At 42.5% G+C, this 24,773-nt stretch overlaps 1 protein-coding gene across 2 annotated transcripts in view; it reads left to right on the top strand.

The window, feature by feature from the left end:
• AHCYL1 (adenosylhomocysteinase like 1) overlaps positions 1-21,991 on the top strand; it is a 38,821-nt gene extending 16,830 nt beyond the window's left edge. Inside the window, exons 2-17 of one of the 2 annotated variants that reach the window (XM_058716269.1) lie at positions 7,199-7,310; positions 10,065-10,208; positions 11,212-11,312; positions 11,738-11,840; positions 13,227-13,321; positions 13,891-13,997; positions 14,803-14,919; positions 15,160-15,223; positions 16,036-16,124; positions 16,490-16,560; positions 16,928-17,022; positions 17,110-17,208; positions 17,602-17,670; positions 18,116-18,194; positions 19,306-19,426; positions 19,949-21,991. In XM_058716269.1, the coding sequence (XP_058572252.1) occupies positions 7,199-7,310; positions 10,065-10,208; positions 11,212-11,312; positions 11,738-11,840; positions 13,227-13,321; positions 13,891-13,997; positions 14,803-14,919; positions 15,160-15,223; positions 16,036-16,124; positions 16,490-16,560; positions 16,928-17,022; positions 17,110-17,208; positions 17,602-17,670; positions 18,116-18,194; positions 19,306-19,426; positions 19,949-19,955 (1,473 nt within the window). In that variant the 3' untranslated portion in view covers positions 19,956-21,991. Of the gene's footprint in view, positions 1-7,198; positions 7,311-10,064; positions 10,209-11,211; positions 11,313-11,737; positions 11,841-13,226; positions 13,322-13,890; positions 13,998-14,802; positions 14,920-15,159; positions 15,224-16,035; positions 16,125-16,489; positions 16,561-16,927; positions 17,023-17,109; positions 17,209-17,601; positions 17,671-18,115; positions 18,195-19,305; positions 19,431-19,948 lie in introns of those variants that run through there. The other variant, XM_058716268.1, reaches the window with a different exon arrangement.
• Positions 21,992-24,773: the final 2,782 nt, after the last annotated feature.

Below are 24,773 nucleotides of genomic sequence, written 5' to 3'. Positions count from 1 at the left end.
ACTCCCACTGGCCCAGTTTGAGACAATTGGAGCATTCAGTGTACTCATTGTGTTATTGAGTGTAACAGATTGAATAAATAAAAATATGAAAGACAAGGAAGGAAAAAAAATGAAAGAGGGAGAAGAAAAGTTTCTCCTTACAAAAAGTAATGCCAGCTAATATATGTGATAAGAATGGTAAGGGAAAAAAACATGTTTCTATAACATACCCCCACCCCCACCACAATATAACTGGTTCAGGCAAGGATTATGAACAGATGGTAAAGACACTAGGGAACAGGATATTCACAAGCTGACAGATATCACCCCACAATTTAACCTTTACTTGCAAAGGAGAAAATACACCTTTCAGAGACTGATGATCTCACTTTAACCCAGGGTTCAGTTTAGTGTCACTAATAATGGAATGACCTAACATGATATGCTACCTAATACAATGCAAAGTAAAGTATACAACATTATCTATGAAGTATTCTTGCCAAAATCTTAATCTCTTTCTAATCAAACCTCAAAGCTGAACTTCCAATTTATAGGAAAAAGTAATCTGAAAAGTGGGAGATTCCAAAAGGCAACTGGCCTGGACTTGTCCAGGAAACGTCAATATTGCAGCGGGGGGAGAAAAACACAGGAGAACTATTCTAGATAGATAACCAGGCACTGAAGGAACCTAACCTAACAACCAAATGCATTTAGTGAACCTTGGTTCTACCTGGGTTGGAAGAATTGGGGAGGCATTTAGGTCTATAACTATGAAAGACACTCTTTTTTTAAAATTACTCAAGTATAATTAACACAGTGTTACATTAGTTTCAGATGTACAATATAGTGATTAAACAATTCTACACATTACTCAATGCTCATCAAGATAAGTCTACTCTTAATCTCCTATATCTGCTTCACCCATCCCCCACCCACCTCCATTCTGGTAACCACTAGGTTTGTTCTCTGTCCTTAGGAGTCTGTTTTTGTTTCTTTTTTCTCTGCTTGTTTTTTAAATTCCACATACAAGCGATATCATATGATATTTGTCTTTCTCTGATGGACTTACTTCACTTAGCATTATAGCCTTTGGTTGCTGCAAATGTCATTTCATTTTTTATGGCCATGTAATATTCCATTGTGCATATACTACATCTTTTTGAAAGAAATTCTTGAGATGATTAGAGGAGTTTGAATACAGACTGGATGATACAGGATTATTGTTAATATTCTTAAGTATGATATTGTGGTTCTGTAGGGGAATATCCTTAGAAAATTCATTCTGTAGAATTTATTGGTGAATTTTCATGTTTGCAACCCTTTTTTTTGGCAGGACCACTTGAAAGTGTGCATGTATACATGTGTATATATGCAGAGAAAGAAACCTAATGTGGAAAATAGATTCAGTGTAGATGGAGGGTATAAAGGTGTTCATTATACTATTGATAAGTTTTTGTATGTAGAAAATGATCATAATAAAGTTGGGAAAATGAAACAGTGGGGGTGCAGAGGGAGTTGGAAGGGAACTTTGGTGTATCACTAAAGTCATGGGTATGTTCCAGGAACCTAGATTTCTTCAGTCACCTCTGCATAAATAAATGGAGGACCTGGGTGGCTCAGTTAGTTGAGCATCCGACTTTGGCTCAGGTCATGAACTCATGGTTTGGGGATTCCAGCCCCAGGTTGGGCTTTGAGCTGACAGCATGAAATCTGCTTCAGATTCTCTGTCTCCCTCTCTCTCTCTGCCCTCGCCCCCCCCCCCACACACACACACACACATGCACGCTCTCTGTCTCAAAAATAAACACTGGTGCGCCTGGATGGCTCAGTCAGTTAAGCGTCCGACTTTGGCTCAGGTCATGATCTCACGGTCCATGGTTTCAAGCCCCGCATCAGGCCCTGTGCTGACAGCTCAGAGCCTTGAGCCTGCTTTGGATTCTGTGTCTGCCTATCTCTCAAAAATAAATATTAAAAATAAATATTTTAAAAATTAAAATAAAAATATGCTAGAGTTGATGATAATCGAATGTTAAGAGAAAAAGAACAACAAGCATGTTTTCATATACTATTTGTAGCAGATTGAGGATGAGGAAAGTATGGACAGGCCAGGCAGTTGGACGGGCAGATAGCTAAATAGGCATTGAAACATAGTCGGGATGTGTATCTAGTGTAAATTGCAGTTTTCAAAAGATTAGGAAGTCCTTCCCTGTCCTATTTGTTGCCACTTTTTAACCTCTTAATTTTACCTCTAGTTGGCAGTTGGAGGCCTAGATCACTTATTTTCATTAGAGCACCTCAGGAGATAATTAGCAAAGCCAGTGAGGTATGTTGTCTCATATGAAGGGTGGGAGGTGGGGTAGAGAGTAGCCGATAAGGATAAAACTGCTCTTTGCAGAGGTATTCAAACTTTATGTTCCTTCCTCACCAGCTAAGTGACTTGGCATTATGAACCCTGGTATTGCCCCACCCCTTCCTCCCACCAACATTGATGAAAGATGAACTTGATTCCCATTTTTGAAAGGAGTATTTCTTCTGGAATTGGATTCTAGCAGTGTGCGTGTGTGTGCGTGCATGCACACACTCACATTATATCCTGTTACCCTCCTGTTATCCAGAGAGGAGTGGAGTGGTGGAGGGAGATACGTGCTGTGATTAGTCAGCTTGCCATTCCCTCCCCCTCCAGAAGCTCAGGCCCCATCTGGGGAAACTGAGAACTTAAGAAACTTGAGACAGGGAAGGAGGACAGGGAGCAGCCAAAACCTGCTGAGTCTCAGAAGACTGGTTTCTGCGCCGGGGAATGGAAGTGACTGAAGGTGGCTGTGGATTTGACTCTGTGGCCTGAGATTGATTCCCTTGAGATAAATTGTTTTCTGGTGGTGTACCTGAGAGCAAAGTGTTGGGAAGAGGATACCCTTCTTCTTTGGGAAATTTCTTTTACCTAATTGAAGGTTTGAAAGATGTGCAGACTTCTGTAGTTCTTGTACTTAAAAGCTGGTGTTTATTGATAACTGTTTCTTTTGATTCATCTGAAATGGAATCAGACTGATCAGTGGTAAGTATCAAGGAGAAAAGTCTTGTACCTATTTAGTTTAGGCTGACAGCCATACCCTCTTCCTTTCCTCTGAATAAAGAGCAGATGAGGGTAGAATCTGTAGGAGAAGGAATACATTAGCCAGAAGATGTGTGAAAGAGGGATTGGAAGAGATGTAGGAATCCTGGAAGGTGTCATAATACGTTGCTTAGTAATTGACTTGTTAAAATTGCTAGCTTCATTAATAGTCATCTTTTTGCTCAGTTGCTAAGAAGTATGCTGACCATAACTTCAAAACAGAAAAATCTGCACACACAACATGTTAGAAGAGACACTGGAACAGATTATATAAATTTGGGGATGTCTCAGAAAATCAGTAGTGTACCAGGAGGAGGGGTACTGACTGGCCCTTGTTCAGATATTCTTCAGCAGTTGAGACAGACTGATCCCTTTACTCACTTCTAAGCTATGCTTTCTTAATGATTTGTTTTCCTAATAATTGCTGTTTACCTTTGAGTCTAGTCCTTCACCCCTAGGAGAAAACCTTTCTGAGGAAATGACAAGCTGTTAGATAAGCATGTGAAATAATACGTTTAATAAGATGTCTCGTCTAACCTCTGATTTTTGGAGGCCTAAGCTAAACAATATCCAGATAAGGCTGTTAAGACCACAATATCTAGTATCTTAAGAAGCAGTAAAATTCTCTCACAGCCATTTGTGTTATCATTACCCTGTCGGTCAAAACACATCTACAGATTGTGCATATTTGATCTCATAGATCTTTCCTGAAATACCACTGGGTACTTAGTTGGTGCCTGCCAAATGTGTTGATTAAAAGGATATAATAATGATTATTCTCCTGATCACCATCCATTGGCCATAGTGTCATAGTGGAATTCCTATGGCTTTTAATTCCCTGTGATTCAGGAGCTAGACAGCAAAATTGGGTTGGACCGGGGACAGAAGTGTGGCTAAGCTATTTGACATTTGAATAGATGGAAGAAATGTTTGTGGAAAGAAGCTTTTCAGCTTCTTATGGTAAGAAATATCAGTTAGGATAAACTGAGTAGTATACAACAATTTTTCTTCCTTGGAGGCTTATAACTTTTGGATTGCCTGTGATCCCTTTTTCTTGATAAATTACATACAGCAATTCTTTCAGCTCACTTTGTCACCATACTTAACCACTAGGTGGTGGATGTACCATATCCCAAATTGTTTCTTTGGTAGAGCTTCTCTTTATCATTTTCAGTGTCATGTGTTGAAGGGAGTCAGCCATTGTACCCACTGAGCCCTTTGAAAAGGTGCTCTGAAATAGCACACTAAATTGGCCTGATATTTAATTGAGTTTTTAAGGCACAGCAAGTAGACTTCTGTATTTGGATGTGCTATTTGGAGAATGGGTCAATCTGACCTTCTAGCCTTTCTCAGATGTAATATTAGTTCAAGAATGAAATACTGGCATGCTTGTTGTGGGTAAGGCTGTTTACAGGGTGGTGAGCCTTCAAACACAAATAGTTCTTTAACGTAGGACTTTTTGATGATCAGATACTTTTTGGATTTCCAATTACTGTATCTCTTTTTCCCCCTCCCCTCTTTCCCATTCTGCATCATATTTAGACCTAGCCTTCCTTATAGATACAGCTTTGAAGAAACACTGAAGTATACCAACTAAAAATTATGTTTGGAAGAAATCATGACAATAGGAAATAATGTAAACAGAACAATCCATCTTTGGATTTTGTTTTTACTTAAGTGATCGTATTGGGTGTAAATGCAGTGAATCCATCCCAATTAGAAGGCTGTTACAGAGATCTGGTTTCATTAGAGGGAAAACTGTGATACCCAAAATTGCTTTTGACAGCAGTGTCTTTGTTTATAATGTGAAGGTGAGCAGCACTCCGGGAAGTACTTCGGAAGGAAGACGGGTACTAGCTGTAAAGACATCCAGGGGGGCAAGCAGGCCTGGTGGGAACTGGCAGGGCAGATCTCTTTGCGCAGTTTGGTGGTGGGAGAGAAGACAGGTTATCACGCATCTTTGTAGAGCTGGACTACCTTATTTACAAGCAGTGAAAGTGTCAAAGAGTTGTGAGAATAGACAGCCATCCATCCATGTCATGGCTTGAATTAACATGCTGCCCACTTCAAATAGGCACCATATTAATGATTTGAGAGATGGGGCACAGCACTGATTGGTAAGCTGCTTGCAACACAGTCTAATATTTTTAGATGGGAAAGATTTTGCTAAGCTTTAGGCCACTGACGAGCTTCATTAATACAAGGTGGGATTATGACTGTTAAGTCACTTCTTAGGTTGCTGAAGAAACACAGTTCTATCTTGCCACAGCCACCTCTCTATTTTTTTATTTAAGAAACTGCAAATGTTACTGCATTTCCCTCCTCCACCGCCAGGTAGGTGGTGTTTGGGAATATGCCCAGAGCCTTTTGAAAAAAGATGAACAGAGGAGGGAATCATAACAGCCAAGAGAGAAGACTAGCTTCCGACTAGACTGCCCATGCCAGGAACAAGAAGGCTGTTGGAGGAAGGGCTGCCTTTGGAGAGTGTTAAAAGCCATTGATGGTATCTTGACTCTATTTTTTCTGCCACCAAAAGAACTGCATATTGGGTTGAAAGTCATTATCTTGGTCTTGGATTAATCTCTTCAGTAAAACTAGCTTTGCTGACTGCAGAAGTCATGTGAACATGCAGTGGAAAATCCTATCGAGAAGGGCAGATGCTGACCTGTGGCCACTTCAACGGAGTAGGTGGTTCCCCCCGCCCCTCCCGAAAGGAACTAGTGCTTTTGGCATTTAAGCTATAAAGTTTTAGCATCTAAACTGAAAAAGCTGCTTCAGATGTACAAAGATACTTGTTAGTCAAGTTCTAGTGCCATATATGTGTTGTTTAGCCCGAGTCTCTTTTATTTACTTATTTATTTTGCTGTGTTGCACATTTAAGCCTGATTCTTCTACTGCCAGCTGATGCTACCCTATCTCAAAGGTACATGTGACAGAGGAGAGGAATGTTTTGCAGCTGTAACAAATGGGGAGTTTACTATTCCTGGCTTCAAAGTGGCTATAACCATGTTGCTAGCATTATGGAGAGAAGATTTTAATCTGTAATAGCTTTTACATTTCCAAAGATATCTGCTAAAGACTTAGCTTAATGGATTCTCCATGGGAACCTTTCAGATTTAGTCAGGTTGTGAGGAGAGGAGAATCTTAATTCAGAGTCTCAAACCATTCTGTTTTTCAGGAGGCTGAAGTTTATTTCTTATATCTTGAAGGGTTTAACAGTTTAAATAAGAGTTCAGGAGGAAAGTTTAAGTCATTTAATGGAGAAAAATGCTTTCATATACTTTAGAAACATCCGCTAATTTGACTATAAATAATATTAATTGTATTTGCTATTTATTAAAGCCAGTTTTCCAAATATCCTTCAGACAGTTACCTAGTTCTGGTGTATTTCATTTAAGGAAGTTTTGAATACAGAGTTTACCAAGTCATTTCTTTTCTCCTTCCTTTAAATTAGTCCTGATTAGTTGGATTTTACCATGGTGTGCATATATTTTTTAATTTGGCTTTCTTTAGTGTATTCCAGCATTTTACTGCATGTAGCAGGTTCTAAGGACACTATATTGGCTTTGTGAGGTACGGGTATGATTGGACTCTGGCTTGGCACCCACCATCACCATTTCAAGGCATCCCCATAATTTTTCAAACAACAAGACCTGTGCTAATTTCAGGATAAGAATGTGCTACAAGACTATATTCTAGAAAATGAAAAAGAGCAGAAGCACTATGAAATGGTGCCTGTTTTTTGGTAGAGTTGGGAGGAAGAGTGAAGGGTTTGATGTGTCAAGGTTGTAAGAAGAAATAAAACTTTACGGATTGTGAGAAGAGGGACTTGTGAATTTTGGACAGATGGTACAAAAAGCTGGGTCTTGAGCTCTGCCCCCCTCCCCCCACAAAAGGTTCTGAAACAATTGGAAAGAGATAGTAATTGGCATTTGGAGAGGAGTCTGCAAGTAGCCTCTGCCTGCCCTCATTCTGGTGGGAGAGTTGGTGGCTTGGTAGGGGCCACGTGATCACCTGAGGTTTCAGGGAAGGAAATGTATGGCCTTAAAAAATGGAGCATTTCATAGCATCCTTGTTGTAAGTTTTCAAGTGTGTGTCTTCCTCCTACAGCAAATCCAGTTTGCCGATGACATGCAAGAGTTCACCAAGTTCCCCACCAAGACAGGCCGCCGGTCTTTGTCTCGCTCCATCTCCCAGTCCTCCACCGACAGCTACAGTTCAGGTAAGTGCGGGCTCTGAGTCCACTCCGATCTTTCTTCTCTGTTGCACGGTCTTAAGCTAGTTCTCTACCCCCTGCTCTTTACTTACCTAGAATCTGAAAGGACCTCATGTCAGGACTTCCCACCTTTGTGCTAAAAGCTGATAATTAGCAGTTGAGCACTGGAAATGTCCCCAGCCAGGCTTGTAGCTGGTGAGGCTTTTGTCATCTGGAGACTCTCTTCCCATGCGTGGCCGCGTCTGTGTGTGGTCTGTGGCCAGTGCCTGGTCGGTAGTACTGGGCCAGTTCCCATTCCCACGTTTATCTGCCCACGTACAGAGGGAGAAAATCAATTCTATTTTGGCTGACAGAACTGGCCTTGAAAAAGAGGTGTACTTTGGAAGTATAATTTCTAATTTGGTTGTATAAGATATACCCTGCCACCTGACTTTTTCTTTCTCGGCTCCAAGACTGCTTGAATTGTGACAACAAAAACTAGTATTTTGGCTCCTTTCATTCACTAGGTTACCCTTTATGTTGAAGTGTCCTCCCCTGTTAACCTTTGGAATAGGAAAGGTTCAAACTACTATAATGTGTCTCTAGTTCTGTTTCTTTCTAGTTCCCGTATCCTATTTTAACCCTATGTAAGTAGCCTTTTTTTTTTTTTTTTTTTAATTGTGCCCTTCTCAACTTTAGATGGGCTACTAGAAAGTTAATGTGGAAAAAGATATAGAATTTAGGATTTGAGTACTGGAAGATCCACAGGGACATCCAACCTAAGCCCACCTCATTTTTCAACTGAGGAAACATCGTCAAAAGGTTCAGAGGCTTGCCCAAGGTCATAGATTGCCATTAGTGTCTACAAAGGGATTTGTACCAAAACCCATTTGTTGACTTTTGCCAGAATATTATTTGTATGGTATTGTTATTTTTTTTAAGCTTATTTATTTATTTTGAGAGAGAGCATGTGAGCATGAGCAGGGGAGGGGCAGAGAGAAAGAGAAAGAGAGAGAGAATCCCAAGCAGGCTCCACTCTGTCAGCACAGAGCCTGATGTGGGGCTTGATCTCAGGAACTGTGAGAAGCGTGACCTGAGCTGAAATCAAGAGTCCAGTGCTCAACTGACTGAGCCCCCCAGGCACCCCTATGGTATCAACATTAAGGACTGGGCTCAAGGTAAAAGGAATGTGAAAAAACAAACAAGTAAACACATTTTTAAAAACTTGTCCTTTTGTTCTGTGCCGCTGGTAACCCAGTGTAAATAAGATAGGCAGATGAGAACAAAGGGTGGTACACAGGGTTAAGTACTGAAATAAATGAATATACAGAGTCGCTGTGGGCCTGTGTACAAGAAAAGGTTCCAAATATAATGGCTGTCATAAACAAAAGGTGTCTTGGAGTGACAGGTACAAAAGACTGGGGGTCATAAACGGGCTGATCACAGCTAAGAAAGAATTAATTGTGAAAGGCTGAGTTAAAAGAGGAAGAAAGGAGTGAGTGAAGAAAGCTTTAACGAAGTCCTCTTTAAAGATCTTGATGGCCATGTGTTAACAGGAACCTGTCAGAGCATTTTTAAAAGCTTTGTGATACAGTTAAACTGCTCTAGTGGGACAGATACCTTTAGGAGTATTTGTGTTAGCAAGTAGTATGTAGGAGACAGTGAGAGACCTGACATACCGGCTGAGATCGAGATCAGGAACTACTCGATTCAGAGAAGAAAGAGGTGGTTTAAGAGTCGGGGAGTGATTATTATATGCCTTCCTGCATATCTGTCTGAAAGGACATTTTTAGCCTTTATATGAAGCTGCTTTTTTAATGTTGAACATCTTGAGGGATCTTAGGGCTGACAGTAGAACCAGAGCTGCTCACCTTCTGAGTCCTTTCTTTCCATCTCTGTATTCTTTGAGCACAACCTAGTATAAAATCCCTTGTAAGATTTTCTTGTCGCTGTCATCCGTATTAGTGGTTCTGTGAATGTGGTTTTCTGAACAGCACTGTCAGCAACAGCTGGGAACTTGTTAGAAATGCTAATTCTTGGGTCCTATCTGAGACCTACTGAATGGGAATTTCTGGTGGTGGGGCCTAGCCATTTGTATTTTGACCTTCCATGTAATTCTGATGAGTGCTTTAGATGCTTCAGTTTGAAAACCAGTGATCTACAGAAATTGCATTCCTTATATGCCCTAAGTTATTCTTCCATTTTTGCCATGTCTGACTCCAGTCCAGGTTGGGACCAGGTGCCCCTGTTGTCTTGGGATTCACGAGGGCCGGTGCAGAATTGGGATCAGTAGCTTCTGGTTACAAGCAGTAATGGCACAGTATCATCAGGGTGGATAGAGGGGCCACAACACTGAAAGATCCCCAACAATCGCATTCCTCTGTTATTCTGGAGGAGTAGGGCTGAGAGTGACATAAAAGATGGCTGCAGTTAAGAGTTCACTTCACTAGGGGCGCCTGGGTGGCGCAGTCGGTTAAGCGTCCGACTTCAGCCAGGTCACGATCTCGCGGTCCGTGAGTTCGAGCCCCGCGTCAGGCTCTGGGCTGATGGCTCGGAGCCTGGAGCCTGTTTCCGATTCTGTGTCTCCCTCTCTCTCTGCCCCTCCCCCGTTCATGCTCTGTCTCTCTCTGTCCCAAAAATAAATAAAAAACGTTGAAAAAAAAAAAAATTAAAAAAAAAAAGAGTTCACTTCACTCAAATGAGTCCTTTGGGGAGTGCGCTTTGTGGAGTTGGGGGCTATTGAGGTTCTCCTATCCTTGTTTCTTTCTCTTCTCGCTCCAGCTGCGTCCTACACAGATAGCTCTGATGATGAGGTTTCCCCCCGAGAGAAGCAGCAAACCAACTCCAAGGGCAGCAGCAATTTCTGCGTGAAGAACATCAAGCAGGCAGAATTTGGACGCCGGGAGATTGAGATTGCTGAGCAAGGTAAAGAAAGGGAGTGGTAGGGGACCAGAAGCAACCCAGTTGCTGGTCATCAGGATCCATAGACAACTTCACACTTGAAAACTAACTTGAAAAATCCTCTGGGAACGTTCAGTGTTCCGGATTCTTGTACAAGCAGATCTCTCTGTTGGAGCCGGAGCCTCAGGGTTCTTGTTCTCCTTGCTTCCTGTTCTCAGCACATAGTAATTACACAGTGTAGTTTCTGTTTTCCTCCCCCATGACACCATATTCGGAGATCTGCCTGTGGAGTCAGCAAGTCCCAGAACACTACACGGTGGTTAGTTCTGTGGGATCCTACCATAGCTGCCAATCTCAGAGACCCACATTTCCCAGAAGCGGCAAATGTGGGAGGGTTTTCAGCTAAGGATGTGGTCGCCTAGGGTCTCCTTTGGTCTCTGGTCCTGAGCACCCTCTGCTGGAGCTAGAGTAAAAGTGACTGACAGTTAAATTTGGTTTCCTCACCGACCCCATTCCTGGTACAGTCTTTTTACTCTTGTTGCTTTCCCACTACAGGCATGCTCTGTACTGGGAGGGGGTAGTACAGAAACCAGACAGACTGACAGAATGGGCTTCGGTAGCAGAGAGAAACAAGTGCTCGTCTGCTGAGGGTGAAGTCTTCCTTCCTGGTCTGATGATTATATATAGGAGCCCATTAGCCACTGCCATAACCATTTCCCCCTCCTCCCAAATGAATGAGGAGACTCACCCTCCATTTGGATCAGATTTGAGAAGTTACTTCATTCTCCATTCAGCCCTCTGTATACAAGGCTGAAACAGTGAAAAAGAAATTCCAGGTGATTGGCTGGCAGCTCCCCACTGTTGTTCTGCTGTTGAAGCTGCCAATTCATCGAGGAAATATACTTAGAGTTTTTCTACCTTATCTTGCGATATCTCAACAGATACAGACCAGCCCTAGATGTTGCTGGGGCAGGAATTGGTGACATTGCTGGTGCAGGCCTGGCTCAAATCCTCTGTTCTTTCACAGACATGTCTGCTCTGATTTCACTCAGGAAACGTGCTCAGGGGGAGAAGCCCTTGGCTGGTGCTAAAATAGTGGGCTGTACACACATCACAGCCCAGACAGCGGTGAGTTTGCTGGGAGAAAAAGGAGGGACTTGTGATGAGGAGAAAAAAACAAACTCTTTTTACTTGCTTTTCCTTCCCTATCTATCCAGTCTCCAAATGCAAATGACCATCAGGTGGGGCCTCCTGTTACCCAATAATGGGGTTTTCTTCTTTGTATACATACGTATAATCATAATCTGACTTCGGGAGATCTAGAGTTGCAAAAATATGATTGTTAGGAAAATGTAATGACTTTTAGGAGCACATCTTTTGGGTGAAGTTAGATACCAGTGTGCTGCCTTGCTGGATTATACCTTCTGTAATGTCACCTTCTGTAATGTCACAGTGCGGCTAGGTTGCTGCAGAGTTGCCCGTACTGTTCCCGCACATGCCACTCCTATCTGGCCCTCCTCTTTCTCACCCTTTCTTGCTCCCTATCTGCATAGGTGTTGATTGAGACACTCTGTGCCCTGGGGGCCCAGTGCCGCTGGTCTGCTTGCAACATCTACTCCACTCAGAATGAAGTGGCCGCAGCACTGGCTGAGGCTGGTAAGTTCGGCTTTTTCACCACCTTTGCCTCAAAATAATTATCTAAATGTAGTATTTATGTATTAAAATAGTCCTTACAGTATCATGTATGTCCAGGGGCTGTAAAATTTGGAGGGTATTAAGAATATCAACAGGAAGAAAATGGGTAATAAAATGAAGGTCCATATCCGTGATGAAATATCATATGGTCATTAAGAATGACCAACCCTTGAAAAGAATCTTAATTACATGGGGAAATGCTTAATTATAATGTTAAGTGAACAGAGTATTCAACTGTGTGAGGTATACAAGTTCAGCTGGTCTTTTTTCATCAAAGGCTCATCACTTTTGAGAGAACACAAGTTAAGAAGTGCCTTCTGTATTAGTAGCTCATTGAAAAATTGTCGACTGCTTGTAAGTTCACTTAAGCATAAAACAATTTTTATTGTTAAAATGTTCAGAAGAAAACCACCATGAATTTTTTTTTTTTTTAATGTTTATTTATTTTTGAGAGAGGGAAGGGCAGAGCATGAGTGGGAAGGGGCAGAGAGAGGGAGACACAGAATGCAAAGCAGGCTCCAGGATCTGAGCTGTCAGCACAGGGCCCGACGTGGAACTCGAAGCCACAAACTATGAGATCATGACCTGAGCCGAAGTTGGAGGCTTAACCAACTGAGCCACCCAGGCGTTCCAGAACGATGAAGTTTCTTGAAGGACCTCCTGTCTCCTTGAGATCCTCAGCAATTTTATAATAGTTCTGTTTTTCTTGTTTACCTTTTTCTGGTGTTTATTGCAGAAAATTTAGAGGAGTTTCCAATAATAATAATAATAATAATAATAATAATAATAATAATCCTAGTACACAGGGATATTTGACACATTTTTTCCTTTTTTCAATTCACTTTTTACAGAGATAAATAAATCTCTGTACGTATACAATTTTATAACCTAAAATACAACATTTTCAGAAGTAGTTTTCCATGTCACTGAAAACTTGACAGCATCATTTGTAATAATCATATGGCCACGTGGTTTTACTTCACTATCAATACTCATGTTAAACATTTAGGTTGTTTTAAGATATTTGCTAATACGAATAATGTTCAGTGAACAACTTTATTTTAATTCCCACTTCATTTTATCTCCTTAGGACAGAGTTCCAAGTGTGAAATTGGCCAAAGAGAATAACATTTTAAGGTTCTAAAATATTTTTAAAACAAAAATCTCTTAAATTCATTACCGATTCCTCAACTAAAGGTGCTCTTTTGACTTTTTGCCCCTTCGAAGTTGTTTCTTTTCCAACATAGGTTCTGTAGCCTTTTTCTCTTCACGTGGATCTCAGAAAGTGGTATTGGTATAGGGAATTCCCGGAAGGAGGAGTCAGCTGATTTGTTCCCATCCCTACAGGAGTTGCAGTGTTTGCTTGGAAGGGCGAGTCGGAAGATGACTTCTGGTGGTGTATTGACCGCTGTGTGAACATGGATGGTTGGCAAGCTAACATGGTAATGATACATATTCATCCTACACTTTGACCACAGATTTGTTTCCTTTTTTCCCTCAAAGCATGGTTCCCTAAATATGTTTTGGATGTTTGTTCTTCATGCACTTACTTTGTTGCTTGATAACCTATTCAGAATGGGTCGGAGTACTGAATGGAAAGGTGGGGGAAGGGTAAGACTAAAGTGAACACATGTGGCTCAAACACGGCAGAAAGAAATAGAAAGAAGTAATGTGGTACCTCTTTGGAATAGGATTCTGGTTTCTTTCCTTCCTGCCCCAGCTCTCCTTTTGCATTCCAAGGAGTTATATATTTCAAGACTCTAGACTAAAAACGAGTCTATGATTAGCCTAATACTCTTCCCTCTAGCCAAGAACAAACTTAGGAATCCTTTTAACCATTTACACCGACAAATTTGACTGTGTTTCCACTGTCTAAACCTGCTCTAAGGAGCTCTGAGGAGTGCTCTTCCAAAACATACAGGGCTCTCTTACTAGTACAGAAAGTGGGTTCAAAGTTCCCCCCAGCTCTAGCAGCCTGAATGCCCATAGAAGTCTTCTGGCTGTTCTATAGATCCTGGATGATGGGGGAGACTTAACCCACTGGGTTTATAAGAAGTATCCAAACGTGTTTAAGAAGATCCGAGGCATTGTGGAAGAGAGCGTGACTGGTGTTCACAGGTAACAGATTCTGGAGTAGCTGCCCCTTGTGTTCTTGCCTCAGCAAATTCTTCTGGTCTCTGTCAGGCTTTAGGGCTGTGTTTCAGACTTGTAACTAAATTGGGAGTATCTTCATTAGATAAAACTTCTGAGTTTTTCCTTTTGAAGAATCCAGGAGGCCCTAAGAGGAAGTTATCTCAGGTTCTCGTTCACACATTTTTCTTTCCCACTTAACCCACTGTGAGTCTCAGCCAACGCTGGGAGGTGTAGGGAGTGAATATATCTGGAAAAACTGTATTCAATATTGTATTATAATTTTATATTTGAAATATAAAAAAAAATCCTATTGTAAAAGTATACATTATACACACTACAAAAAGCAAAACTGGGCAAAATATTCTTGGCTTGTCGGAAAATCTAAAAGATCTCTATCTAAAAGAGTGTTTCTCAGTTGGGAGCACATCGCACATGCTCACACACGCACACGGAGGGAACCAAAGCAGAGTCATTGATAATCTTTGTTTATCAGGGGTGGGCATGTTTTTTTATATATATTGGGAAAATGCTGGTCTAAGGAAATACATCCCCTTTTATGGAAGAGAAGTAAATTTCTTCAATGGAAAGGGGTTTTTTTCCCTTCCAAAAAAAGGGGGGGGAGGGCTAAGGGGAAGAGAAAATGAAAAGAAGTGTGAGGAAATGATCTTGGTTACTAATGTCCTTGGGGAGGGCAGCATGAAGCTTGAAGAGAATTAGGCAGATTTTGCTGCATATTGTTTCATCAGCTAACTTTGTTTTTGTTTGTTTTTGTGGCTTCTTCTCCCTTTAGGCTATATCAGCTCTCCAAAGCTGGGAAGCTCTGTGTTCCGGCCATGAATGTCAATGATTCTGTTACCAAACAGAAGTTTGATAACTTGTACTGCTGCCGAGAGTCCATTTTGGATGGGTAAGTTGAAATGTAGAGATACTCAGACTTACAGGGGACAGATCTGGGTTGGGTTGCAGTGTTAATCTGATACCACTCCAGTCTTGTCCCGTGGTCTTCCTTTGGCTTTAAAGGTTTGTCAGAGGGGTCCATTTCATACCGAGCCCAGGCAGCTTCCAGCCAGAGTTCTTTTAATTGTGTGCAGAGGGACTGTGTTTGGGCTAATAATGTTTAAGTTGAGCCCTTGTCTGTTTTCCACAGCCTGAAGAGGACCACAGATGTGATGTTTGGTGGGAAACAAGTGGTGGTGTGTGGCTATGGTGAGGTAAATAGCTGGGCCTCAGTGTGTCTTTTCGTAGACTTACCAGAAATGTTGAGTGCAGGAGATTTGTGCTGTCAGGATGGTCACTGCTGTGAGGTTAAAACATGGTTTTAGATAACGTATCTCAAAATAATAGCAAAAGTGTTTTATTCAGACTTAGGAATAGAGATGCACAAAATGAATCGAATCTTCAGATCTCACCGCGTTGTCTTGTAGAATGGAATGTGGGCATCACCCGCCCCCTCCCCCCCCCCCCCCATAACAGTTACTTTTTATGAGACTTAGTTCGACTGAATATGTAGCATTTTAGCCACACAAGTGCCCTGGTATTGGAGTGAAGGGTGGGACCCAAAGTGATACATAGTTGATTATCTGTAAACTAGAAAAGGTGAAGGAGATTTTGTTGTCATCTGTGACCCACGGAAGTTCCCGAGCTGCTGGGCTTTCCTTGAGTTAGATGCATCTTAGATGAGAGTTAATCAAGTTTTTCTGGACTAAGATAGGAGAGGTTACAGTTGCTCTTCCTTGGTCTTGTTTTCCTAATGGTAACACCTATTTGATCTCCTGATTTCTTTTACCATCCCAAGCCCCAGCCCTTGCTATGAAATGTGAGTGTCCGCTAAATCACCTCTCTGACTAAGGGTCACAGCATAATCTGGATCTGTTTCTGCTCTGCTTGGATTGGAGCATCCCCGCAAGGGCTCACTAGATGGTGATTTCAGGGAGGTTCATCCCCATCTCCCGAAGAGCCTACCTGCCCCAGTACCCATGCCGTGATGGACCTGTCACCCCGACTTCTTTCTTACGTGCTGCAGGTGGGAAAGGGCTGCTGTGCTGCTCTCAAGGCCCTTGGAGCGATTGTCTACATCACAGAAATCGACCCCATCTGTGCTCTGCAGGCCTGGTAAGAAAAGAGTGGTGATACGATTAGATTGACCCCAGTACTTCGTGCTTCTGAGAGTTCATGATGGATCGTATTAACCATTCCTTGCAGAAATCTCTCAGAGGAAGAGAAGGCTAGGATGGCTCTGTTCCCTCCATTGTAATCCCAGGGCACTCCGGGAGCTTCTTGGCATTTTCCCTTCCTGAATGGAGTCTTGGGGAGTCTGAAGAGGCCAGTCTGTAGTTTAGCACAGCTTGTCACTTATCATCCCTGTGAGGTAGCCCTGGACCTGACTTTGCAAGGGAATTTAGCAGTCTCATTTTGTGACCAGCTTCTGTCCCACTGCTTCCTTGCTTTACTCATAATGTTCCTTCCTTTTCTTCCAGCATGGATGGGTTCAGGGTTGTAAAGCTAAATGAAGTCATCCGGCAAGTTGATGTCGTAATAACTTGCACGGGTAAGTGTCCGTGCTCCGAGGTGCGTGGAGGAGTGGTAACTCTGAGGCCAGATCGTGAAAGTGGTCTGACCGTCACATAAAGTAGGGGAGGCCTGTGCTCGGAGTAGAAGTCTCAGAACTAGCATAAGCGATCAGAACCTCAGTGTTTTCCAGAACAAAGAGACTTTTTTCCTGATGGCTTTTTATACAGTTGAATCTTAAAACCAAATCAGTGAGCCTGAAGAGCAGTTATGCAGCATACACTTTTCTCACAGAGTATACATGCCCTTTCATGCAGCGAAACTCCTCTTTCCCATCTTCTACTGAAAGCCGGTTGGTACCTTTGTTGCCCAACATCTTCCTTCAGCCACTCTCCCTTTATTTTTAGGAAATAAGAATGTAGTGACACGGGAGCACTTGGACCGCATGAAAAACAGTTGTATCGTGTGCAATATGGGCCACTCCAACACGGAAATTGATGTGGTATGGTTTCTCTCATTCATTGACTGCAAGGCCTTTTTCCCCTTCCTTTCATTAGAGCCACAGTCAACTGTGCTGTCTTCCTTTCAGACCAGCCTCCGCACTCCAGAGCTGACATGGGAGCGAGTGCGTTCTCAGGTGGACCATGTCATTTGGCCAGATGGCAAACGCGTCGTCCTCCTGGCAGAGGTACGCACTCGGAAGGGCTTTGGCAGTGCGGCACAGGCACCGTAGTTAGATCTGCGGCAGGAGGAGGGGCAGGGAGGAAATGTTATGCCATGTTTCCCTGAACTCTGTCATTGGATACAGATCTCCTTCGTACATTTTCTGGTCCCTAACATAGAACCACTCAAAAAAAAACACCTACCTTTTCCCAAGTAACATACTCTTTCCTGACCACAGCTCATTCTTCATTTGTCTTACTCCGATGGACTTAAGAAAATGAGATAAAATCTCGAGTCCTGATCTGGAACTGTAATGCTTTCTCTACCATCTGAGTTGCATTTGCTTAACTTGGATGACCCTGGAATCTGAAACCCGAAGGGGAGCAAAACTCATCCCAGGGCTCTCTTACCTTTCCAGGGTCGTCTGCTCAATTTGAGCTGCTCCACGGTTCCCACCTTTGTTCTGTCCATCACAGCTACAACACAGGTATGTGACTAAATGCCTGTTTCTCCTGCCCTGGGATTAGTGGGACAGGGCCTCGGGCATAGTTCCGATGAGAGTGTGCCCTGCTATGTTCTTTTCAACACGTTTCAGTTCGTGGGTGGGCAAGACAGGCTTTCTCGAATGTAGAGAAGAGTCTTCAGTCAGGCAGACTTGGAGTTTGTGTCCCTTTAAGTTGGCTGTGTTAGCTGAGAATGTAGTGTTCTGGCTTAGTTGTATTTAGTCTGTTCTTTTATTAGGAACTAAACAAAAACAGCAGCAAATCCTTTTACGATGTGTGATGGTGGTTATTACAGGCCAAGTCCTAGGTGCTGTAACTATGATACATCACTGTAGTACTTACCCCAAGACCCTGTTACATCTAGTTTTGTTTTTGTGTCCCTGTCTAAGAAGTGTTTCTGTGTTTTTTCACCCTCTTCTCTCAACCTAGGCTTTGGCACTGATAGAACTCTATAATGCACCTGAGGGACGATACAAACAAGACGTATACCTGCTTCCTAAGAAGATGGGTGAGTGAGAAACAGTAGGAACCTGTACCGATCTTCAGACTCTTGAATGGTTTGGTGAAATGATTATCATGAAAAGTATTAGATTTAGAGTCAGAGTTGTAATCCCCATCCTAACCTCTCATGGTTTCTGGACCTCGGGACAAGTTCTAATTGCTACGGGCCTCAGTTTCTTCATCAATAAAGTCAGAGTAATACATACAGTGCAGAATTGTAGTAAGAATTACAACTAACGAGCCTAAGTGTTTAGCACGGTGGTTTAGGGTAGATGCTCTTAGTCTGAGTAGCCTTATGAAGTTCAGTAAAATTCCTACCACTAGTGACTTCAGCCTGGGACCAAGATGAGAGAAACAGAAACAAATCTAGGTTTTATTGTCTATCCTCTGTGTAAATAATGCAACCTCTGAGATTCTAGGGGACAGCTGTGTTGCGTTCATATGGAAAACATGTCCTCTCTGATTCTTTCCCTTCTTGAATAGTGATGCCCACCTCCCATCTATAATTGATCAGCCCCTGTCCCCTTGATTAAAGCTAAAAGACCTCTCGCTCTCATCTCCTCCAACAGATTGAGTTTTTTTCTTTAATTCATATTCATAAAAGCCCAGGAAGTTTATCCAGGGAAGAGTAATAAATTTGCACCAGCTGCCTTAGAAATCCATGATCCTAAAATTCAAGGCCCTTATGGATGTTATCCTAAATAAATCTTAATGACACAAAGGTCTTTTGAGCTACCGGTGTCTACTTTGTTCTGTAGTTTGAGTGTAATTCAGTTAAAGAAGTTGTTGCAGGAAGATGAGAGTGATACATAGCATGTTGGCCACTGGGGTAAAGCCAGAAGCTTTGCCAGAGAAGGATGCAGAGGTACAAGCCCACCCCATTTTGTTACCCTGGCAAATGCCTTTCTAAACACACGCTGGATGTGCAGGGGGGAGTACCCTGCCAAAAAAGGCAACTTTGAGGGCTCCTTAAGCAAATATTTTGAGTTGTAGATGCTTGCAGTTATTCCATTTCTTGTCCTCTTTCTCAAAAAGCTTCAGATGAAAATAGGGGGAGGTTATGTTCTGAGAGGCAGGTTGAAATGGGGTCTGCTCCCCCATCACTGTGTTCTTCCTAGATGAGTATGTTGCCAGCTTGCACCTGCCATCATTTGATGCCCACCTGACAGAGCTGACAGATGACCAAGCAAAATATCTGGGACTCAACAAAAATGGGCCATTCAAACCCAATTATTACAGGTAACTTGGGAAAAACAAGTGAAAAGCTCTTTTACGCAGTATTAAACCAAGCAGGTTAGCTGGCTTTCTTAAATAAAGTGTTGTGCCTGATTTTGAAGAGTATAAGAACTCTGCTCCAACCTAACAAGATAGGCAGAGAAATTGTGTTATCTAGTGGTAGATATAAGGACTAAGGGTTTTCTAGAGTTGGGAAGCTTGGGCCTCACTCCCTGACAGTCTGATACATTTGGTCTGGCTTGGGGCCCAGACTTATTTGATAAAAACTCCCTAGATTAATCTAATATACAGTTGGGGTTGAAAACCACTGGCTTATGTTTTCAGGGAGCAGGAAATGAAGCCAGAGGTGGCACTGTCATAAGCCCTGTGGAAGCACAGGGAAGAATGATCCCTGGGGAACGGCTTTAGGGATCCCAGCTGGGGCTGGGGAAGGACCCTGGGGAGTGTCCCCTGTTTCAGATTTTTCTCTTGGATCTCTCAATGTGGAAGACACAAGTGCTAACCAACCAATCTCTTTATTTACAGATACTAATGGACCATATTCCCAAGGACCAGTCCACATGAACCACACAACTCTAAAAGAAATATTTTTTAAGATAACTTTTATTTTCTTCTTATTCCTTTCCTGTTGATTTTTTTTTTTTTCTATAATTTCATTTTTGTTTTTTCATCTCATTATCCAAGTTCTGCAGACCACACAGGAACTTGCTTCATGGCTCTTTAGATGAAACTGAGGTTCAAGGTTCCTCACCCTAGTCACTAAAGAAGGATTTTACTCTCCCAGCCCAGAAAGGTGATTCTTCCTTTCCCATTTCTGGGGACTTTAGTCTTAATTGGGTACCTTATTAACAGGAAATGCTAAGGTACCTTCCATGTTGAACAATCTGCAATGTCTAAATTGCCTTAAAAGAGCCCATTTCTTAGCTGCTGAAATCAGTGCTCTTTCACTTCTTCAGAGGAGCAGGGATGGTACCCACCAGCCAGGTAGGTTAGATGTAGGTGGCGCATGTTCATTTCCCCAGATGTTCCAAGCCCTGTTTCCTGTGTGAAGGTGGTGTGTCTGGTTCAGAGATGTGTATTGTTAAGATCCAGTTGGTCCACTTGGATTTAGTACAGCCCTTCCTCCACTCCCACCAGACCTTCTCATTTTTCAGGTTTTTAACCAGACTGCACTCTATTCAGTTGAATTTTGTCCCTTAGCATTGATTTCTGTTGTACAAAAAAAAAAAAAAAAAGTTTAGTGTTAACACTGAGGAACTGCTTGGGTGATTAGTTGTTACCAGTTTCTCTTTTGAACCTTTGGAGCTGAGAGTACACAGTTGAGTCTAGAGAAGTGCTGATCTCAAACTCTTGATAAGTCCCTCTGTTTCTAAGCCCATAGTTGATAGCATCAGTGAACTGGGGCCATAACGGCAAATTCTATCAGCTCTGCCCCATACAGCTTGTGCTGATGGCGAATTTCTTGAGCCATTACTCAGTCTAAAACACTGAGCTCTATCTTTAGGATTTATCCTTTAAGAGCAAATTTCTGGTCAGCTGTGCTTTTGCAACCTAAAATATTTAAAGGGAGGTAGATGTGGATGGGAGGAAGAAGGATAAATTGGGCCAGGGTGAGGGAAATATAGTTCCGTATAACTGGTCCGGGACTTTAGGCCCCATGTATAATGTTAGTTTCACGGAAGTGGTACCACTTTTAATTGACACATTTCACAAAGAGTTTTTGAACCAAGATCTTAAAGGGCAGTTTGTGCACAGAGAAGGTAATCCGTGCGTCCTGGCCCATACTTGGAAAGAATCCCTAGAGAGGCCCTCAAAGATTAGAGAGGTGTGTTCCCATGCCATGCACCCTGCTTACCAGCATTTCTGCATGGTCCAATGAGCTTTATGCTCATGAGCTTTAAGTATATAATTATCCAGGATTCCAAATCCTCAACTTGTTCTAGCTGGTGATCCTTCAAAGTTGGGTCAGGCATTAGTGCTAGGTACTAGAAATGTTCATTTCTCTGTTGCCATTGATCAGAGAGACAGACATTAAAAAACAGTAACATACGAAAGGAAAGCTTTCACTCTGCAGCCTTCTAGCAGAGTCTTGCCAAAACGTTTTTCCTTTTCCTCTCCTAGTTCTCCCCCACCCAGCCCCTTCCCACTCCTTTTCAGTGTGACCATGCTTTCTTTTCTGTAGATGCTAATGGTTCAAGCCCTTTTTCCCCCAGGGCATTGAACCAGCCAATCAGAACACCCCATCCTTTAGGGGAGGTAACCTGGCCAACAGTGGTATCCATCGCATCAGCTCTGCTGGAGGGAAGGGGCCCAGGTCCCGCAGCCCTCTGGCCTGCCCCCTGCTCCCCATCTATTTCTGTGTCCATAGGAATAATAGGTAAGGGTTCCATCTCTGTCAAGCCATGTAACAAAGGACACTGTGGGAAAATGTCTGGCATCAGAGGGAGCGTGTGGAGAGCAACTTGGGAGAACAAGTTTATTTTGTATTGAATGATTTTTAATGAATGCAATATTAATCCTTGCAGATGAGCAATAATCATTAAAGTCAATTAAAATGATAAGACCTTATTGGAATTCTGTGTCATTCTTGACTGAACAACAGAACGTCATTAGAATTTGTTTTCGAGGGTGGGATGAGTCATGGGCCAGTCAGCAGTCTCTGATAGAGATTTGCTGAGGACCTAATATGGAGAGGAGCAGGCTGGGTGCAGAGTTCAATAATATCTCCATATATATATGTGTATATAGAGAGAGAGATGAGAGAGGGAGAGAAAATCTCGTTCAGGCTCCCCCCTCAACATGGAGGCTGGCGCAGGGCTCAATCCCGCAACCCCAGAATCACAACCTGAGCCAAAGTCAAGAGCTCAACCGACTGAGCCACTCAGACGCCCCTGTAGTGATCCTAAGTTTTGTTTGCCTGCTCTGTGCCAAAGCACTTGCATTGTAAACTTCATCAAGAAGCAAATCTGCGGGGCACCTGACTGACTCAGTCAGTGGAGTGTGCAACTCTTGATCTCAGGGTTGTGAGTTTGAGCCCCACATTGGGTGTAGAGATTACTTAAAAATAAAATCTTTAGGGGCGCCTGGGTGGCGCAGTCGGTGAAGCGTCCGACTTCAGCCAGGTCACGATCTCGCGGTCTGTGAGTTCGAGCCCTGCGTCGGGCTCTGGGCTGATGGCTCGGAGCCTGGAGCCTGTTTCCGATTCTGTGTCTCCCTCTCTCTCTGCCCCTCCCCCGTTCATGCTCTGTCTCTCTCTGTCCCAAAAATAAAATTAAAAAAAAACGTTGAAAAAATAAAAATAAAATCTTTAAAAAGTTAAAAAAAAAAAAAAAAAGACAAATCTGCTTACGCTTCAGGGTTCCTCATTTGTGCAGTTCCCCTTTAAGACCCTGTACCTTTTTTTTTTCCTTAAAGTCTCTAAAGTTAGGAAAGCTTCAGCCCCTCCCACGCCTGTAGCCATCTCTAGAGTTATCTCTGTGGCTTCTGGTGTGACTATGTATTAATATCTTTCAAAAGTAATACTTTTCTAGGGTGCCTGGGTGGCTCACTCAGTTAAGCGTCAGACTTCAGCTCAGGTCATGATCTCAGTTTGTGAGTTCCAAGTCCCAAGTCAGGCTCTGTGCTGACAGCTCAGAGCCTGGAGCCTGCTTTGGATTCTGTGTTTCCCTCTCTCTCTCTCTGCCCCTCCCCTGCTTGTGTTCTGTCTCTCAAAAATAAACGTTAAAACAATTTTTTGAAAAAAAAAAAAAAATACGGGGGTGCCTGGGTGGCTCACTCAGTTAAGCGTCAGACTTCAGCTCAGGTCATGATCTCACAGTTCGTGGGTTCGAGCCCCGCACTGGGCTCTGTGCTGGCAGCTCAGAAGCTGAAGCCTGCTCAGGATTCTGTGTCTCCCACTCTCTCTGCCCCTCCCCCGCTCGTGCTCTGTCTCTCAAAAATAAATAAACATTAAAAAAAAACAAAACCTTTTATGTTTTGTTAAATTGGCCCCAAACAATGTTGATGATTTCTATGCAGACTAGAAAAATGACGTGTTTTTAATTCTGGAAGCTTCATCCATACACATAAATCCGAATTTAAGATAAACTTCATATTGCCTAATTAGTGATTTAAACTTTTAACCGTCTTGTGAATCTATTTGATAACTCTTGAGATTATAAAAAGTCATCTGTTATGGTGGGAAAATATCTTAAATATTTGAATATAAGGAATTTAAATGAACTGTTGACCTTATAGTTTCATAAAACTGATTCTTCAAAGGTTTCTTATCGCCTACTATGTGCCAAAAGTCTGTTTTAGATACTTGAGATACATCAGTGAGAATCAGATTGCTTTTGTGGAGTTTACATAAAATTCCAATAAGTCTCAGATTCCTCTTTCCTTTTTCCTTTACCCACAATTCTGCCATTCGGTAGGGCAGAGCAAGCTAGGCACCTACATGGATTTGTAGCCAGGTATGTGGATGTGGGAGCTGGGGTGAGGCCCAGTGCAGGGAGTTATCCTAAGTGGGATGAGGGGGACGTTGACACAGGGGAGGGATGACAGTGGCAGGTAGGATAGGAACATGGGACTTGATCAAATAAGCAAAAATAGTAAGAATAATGGAAGCCAATTTTTCTCATTTTTGGAGAAGGTGTTACCAATTGGAAAGAGAGAAGACTAGGATGAACTCTAGTGTGTTTGAATAGGAGGTATTGCTGTGAATTCATGAATTCCAAAATAAACATAGGTATGTGTGTGTACAAACATTCCCTAGCTCTGTCTAATACGTGAACCTGGCAGCTGTCTCCTTCCCCCATTATGGTGCACACATCTAGCATCCAGATTCAGGTACTACATTTTCCACTTAAAGGAGCCAGGACTGACTGGAGAAAGGGCTGATTCCATGGCTGGGCAGGAAAAGTACAAGGTGAGCCAGAGAGAAAGGAAGTACTCAAAAAAAATGATGGGGGCATGTCAAAAAGACACAGAGGCCAGCTTTAAGGGATTCACACTGGGCAAATCTGAGACAATCTGACACCAAAATAATGGCTTAAAAACCATTGAATAAATAGGAAACTATGAGTCTATATACTGATATGAATGAATGGCTTAATAAAAAATGAAAGGGGCACCTGGGTGACTCAGTTGGTTAAGCGTCCAACTCTTGGTTTCAGCTCAAGTCATGATCTCATGGTTTGAGTTCAAGCCCCATGTAGGGCTCTGTGCTGACACCTCAGAGCCTGGAGCCTGCTTTAGATTCTATTCCTCCTTCTCTCTGCCCCTCCCCTGCTCATGCTCTCTCTCTCTCTCAAAAATAAACTTAGAAAAAAAAGGATATTGAACAAAGTATTCTAGTCTAGGTAGCGTA

This window comes from Neofelis nebulosa, chromosome 2 (assembly GCF_028018385.1).
Source record: "Neofelis nebulosa isolate mNeoNeb1 chromosome 2, mNeoNeb1.pri, whole genome shotgun sequence".
NCBI lineage: Eukaryota > Metazoa > Chordata > Mammalia > Carnivora > Felidae > Neofelis > Neofelis nebulosa.
The sequence above is the reverse complement of the archived record's forward strand: the minus strand, read 5'-3'. Positions and strand labels throughout refer to the sequence as shown.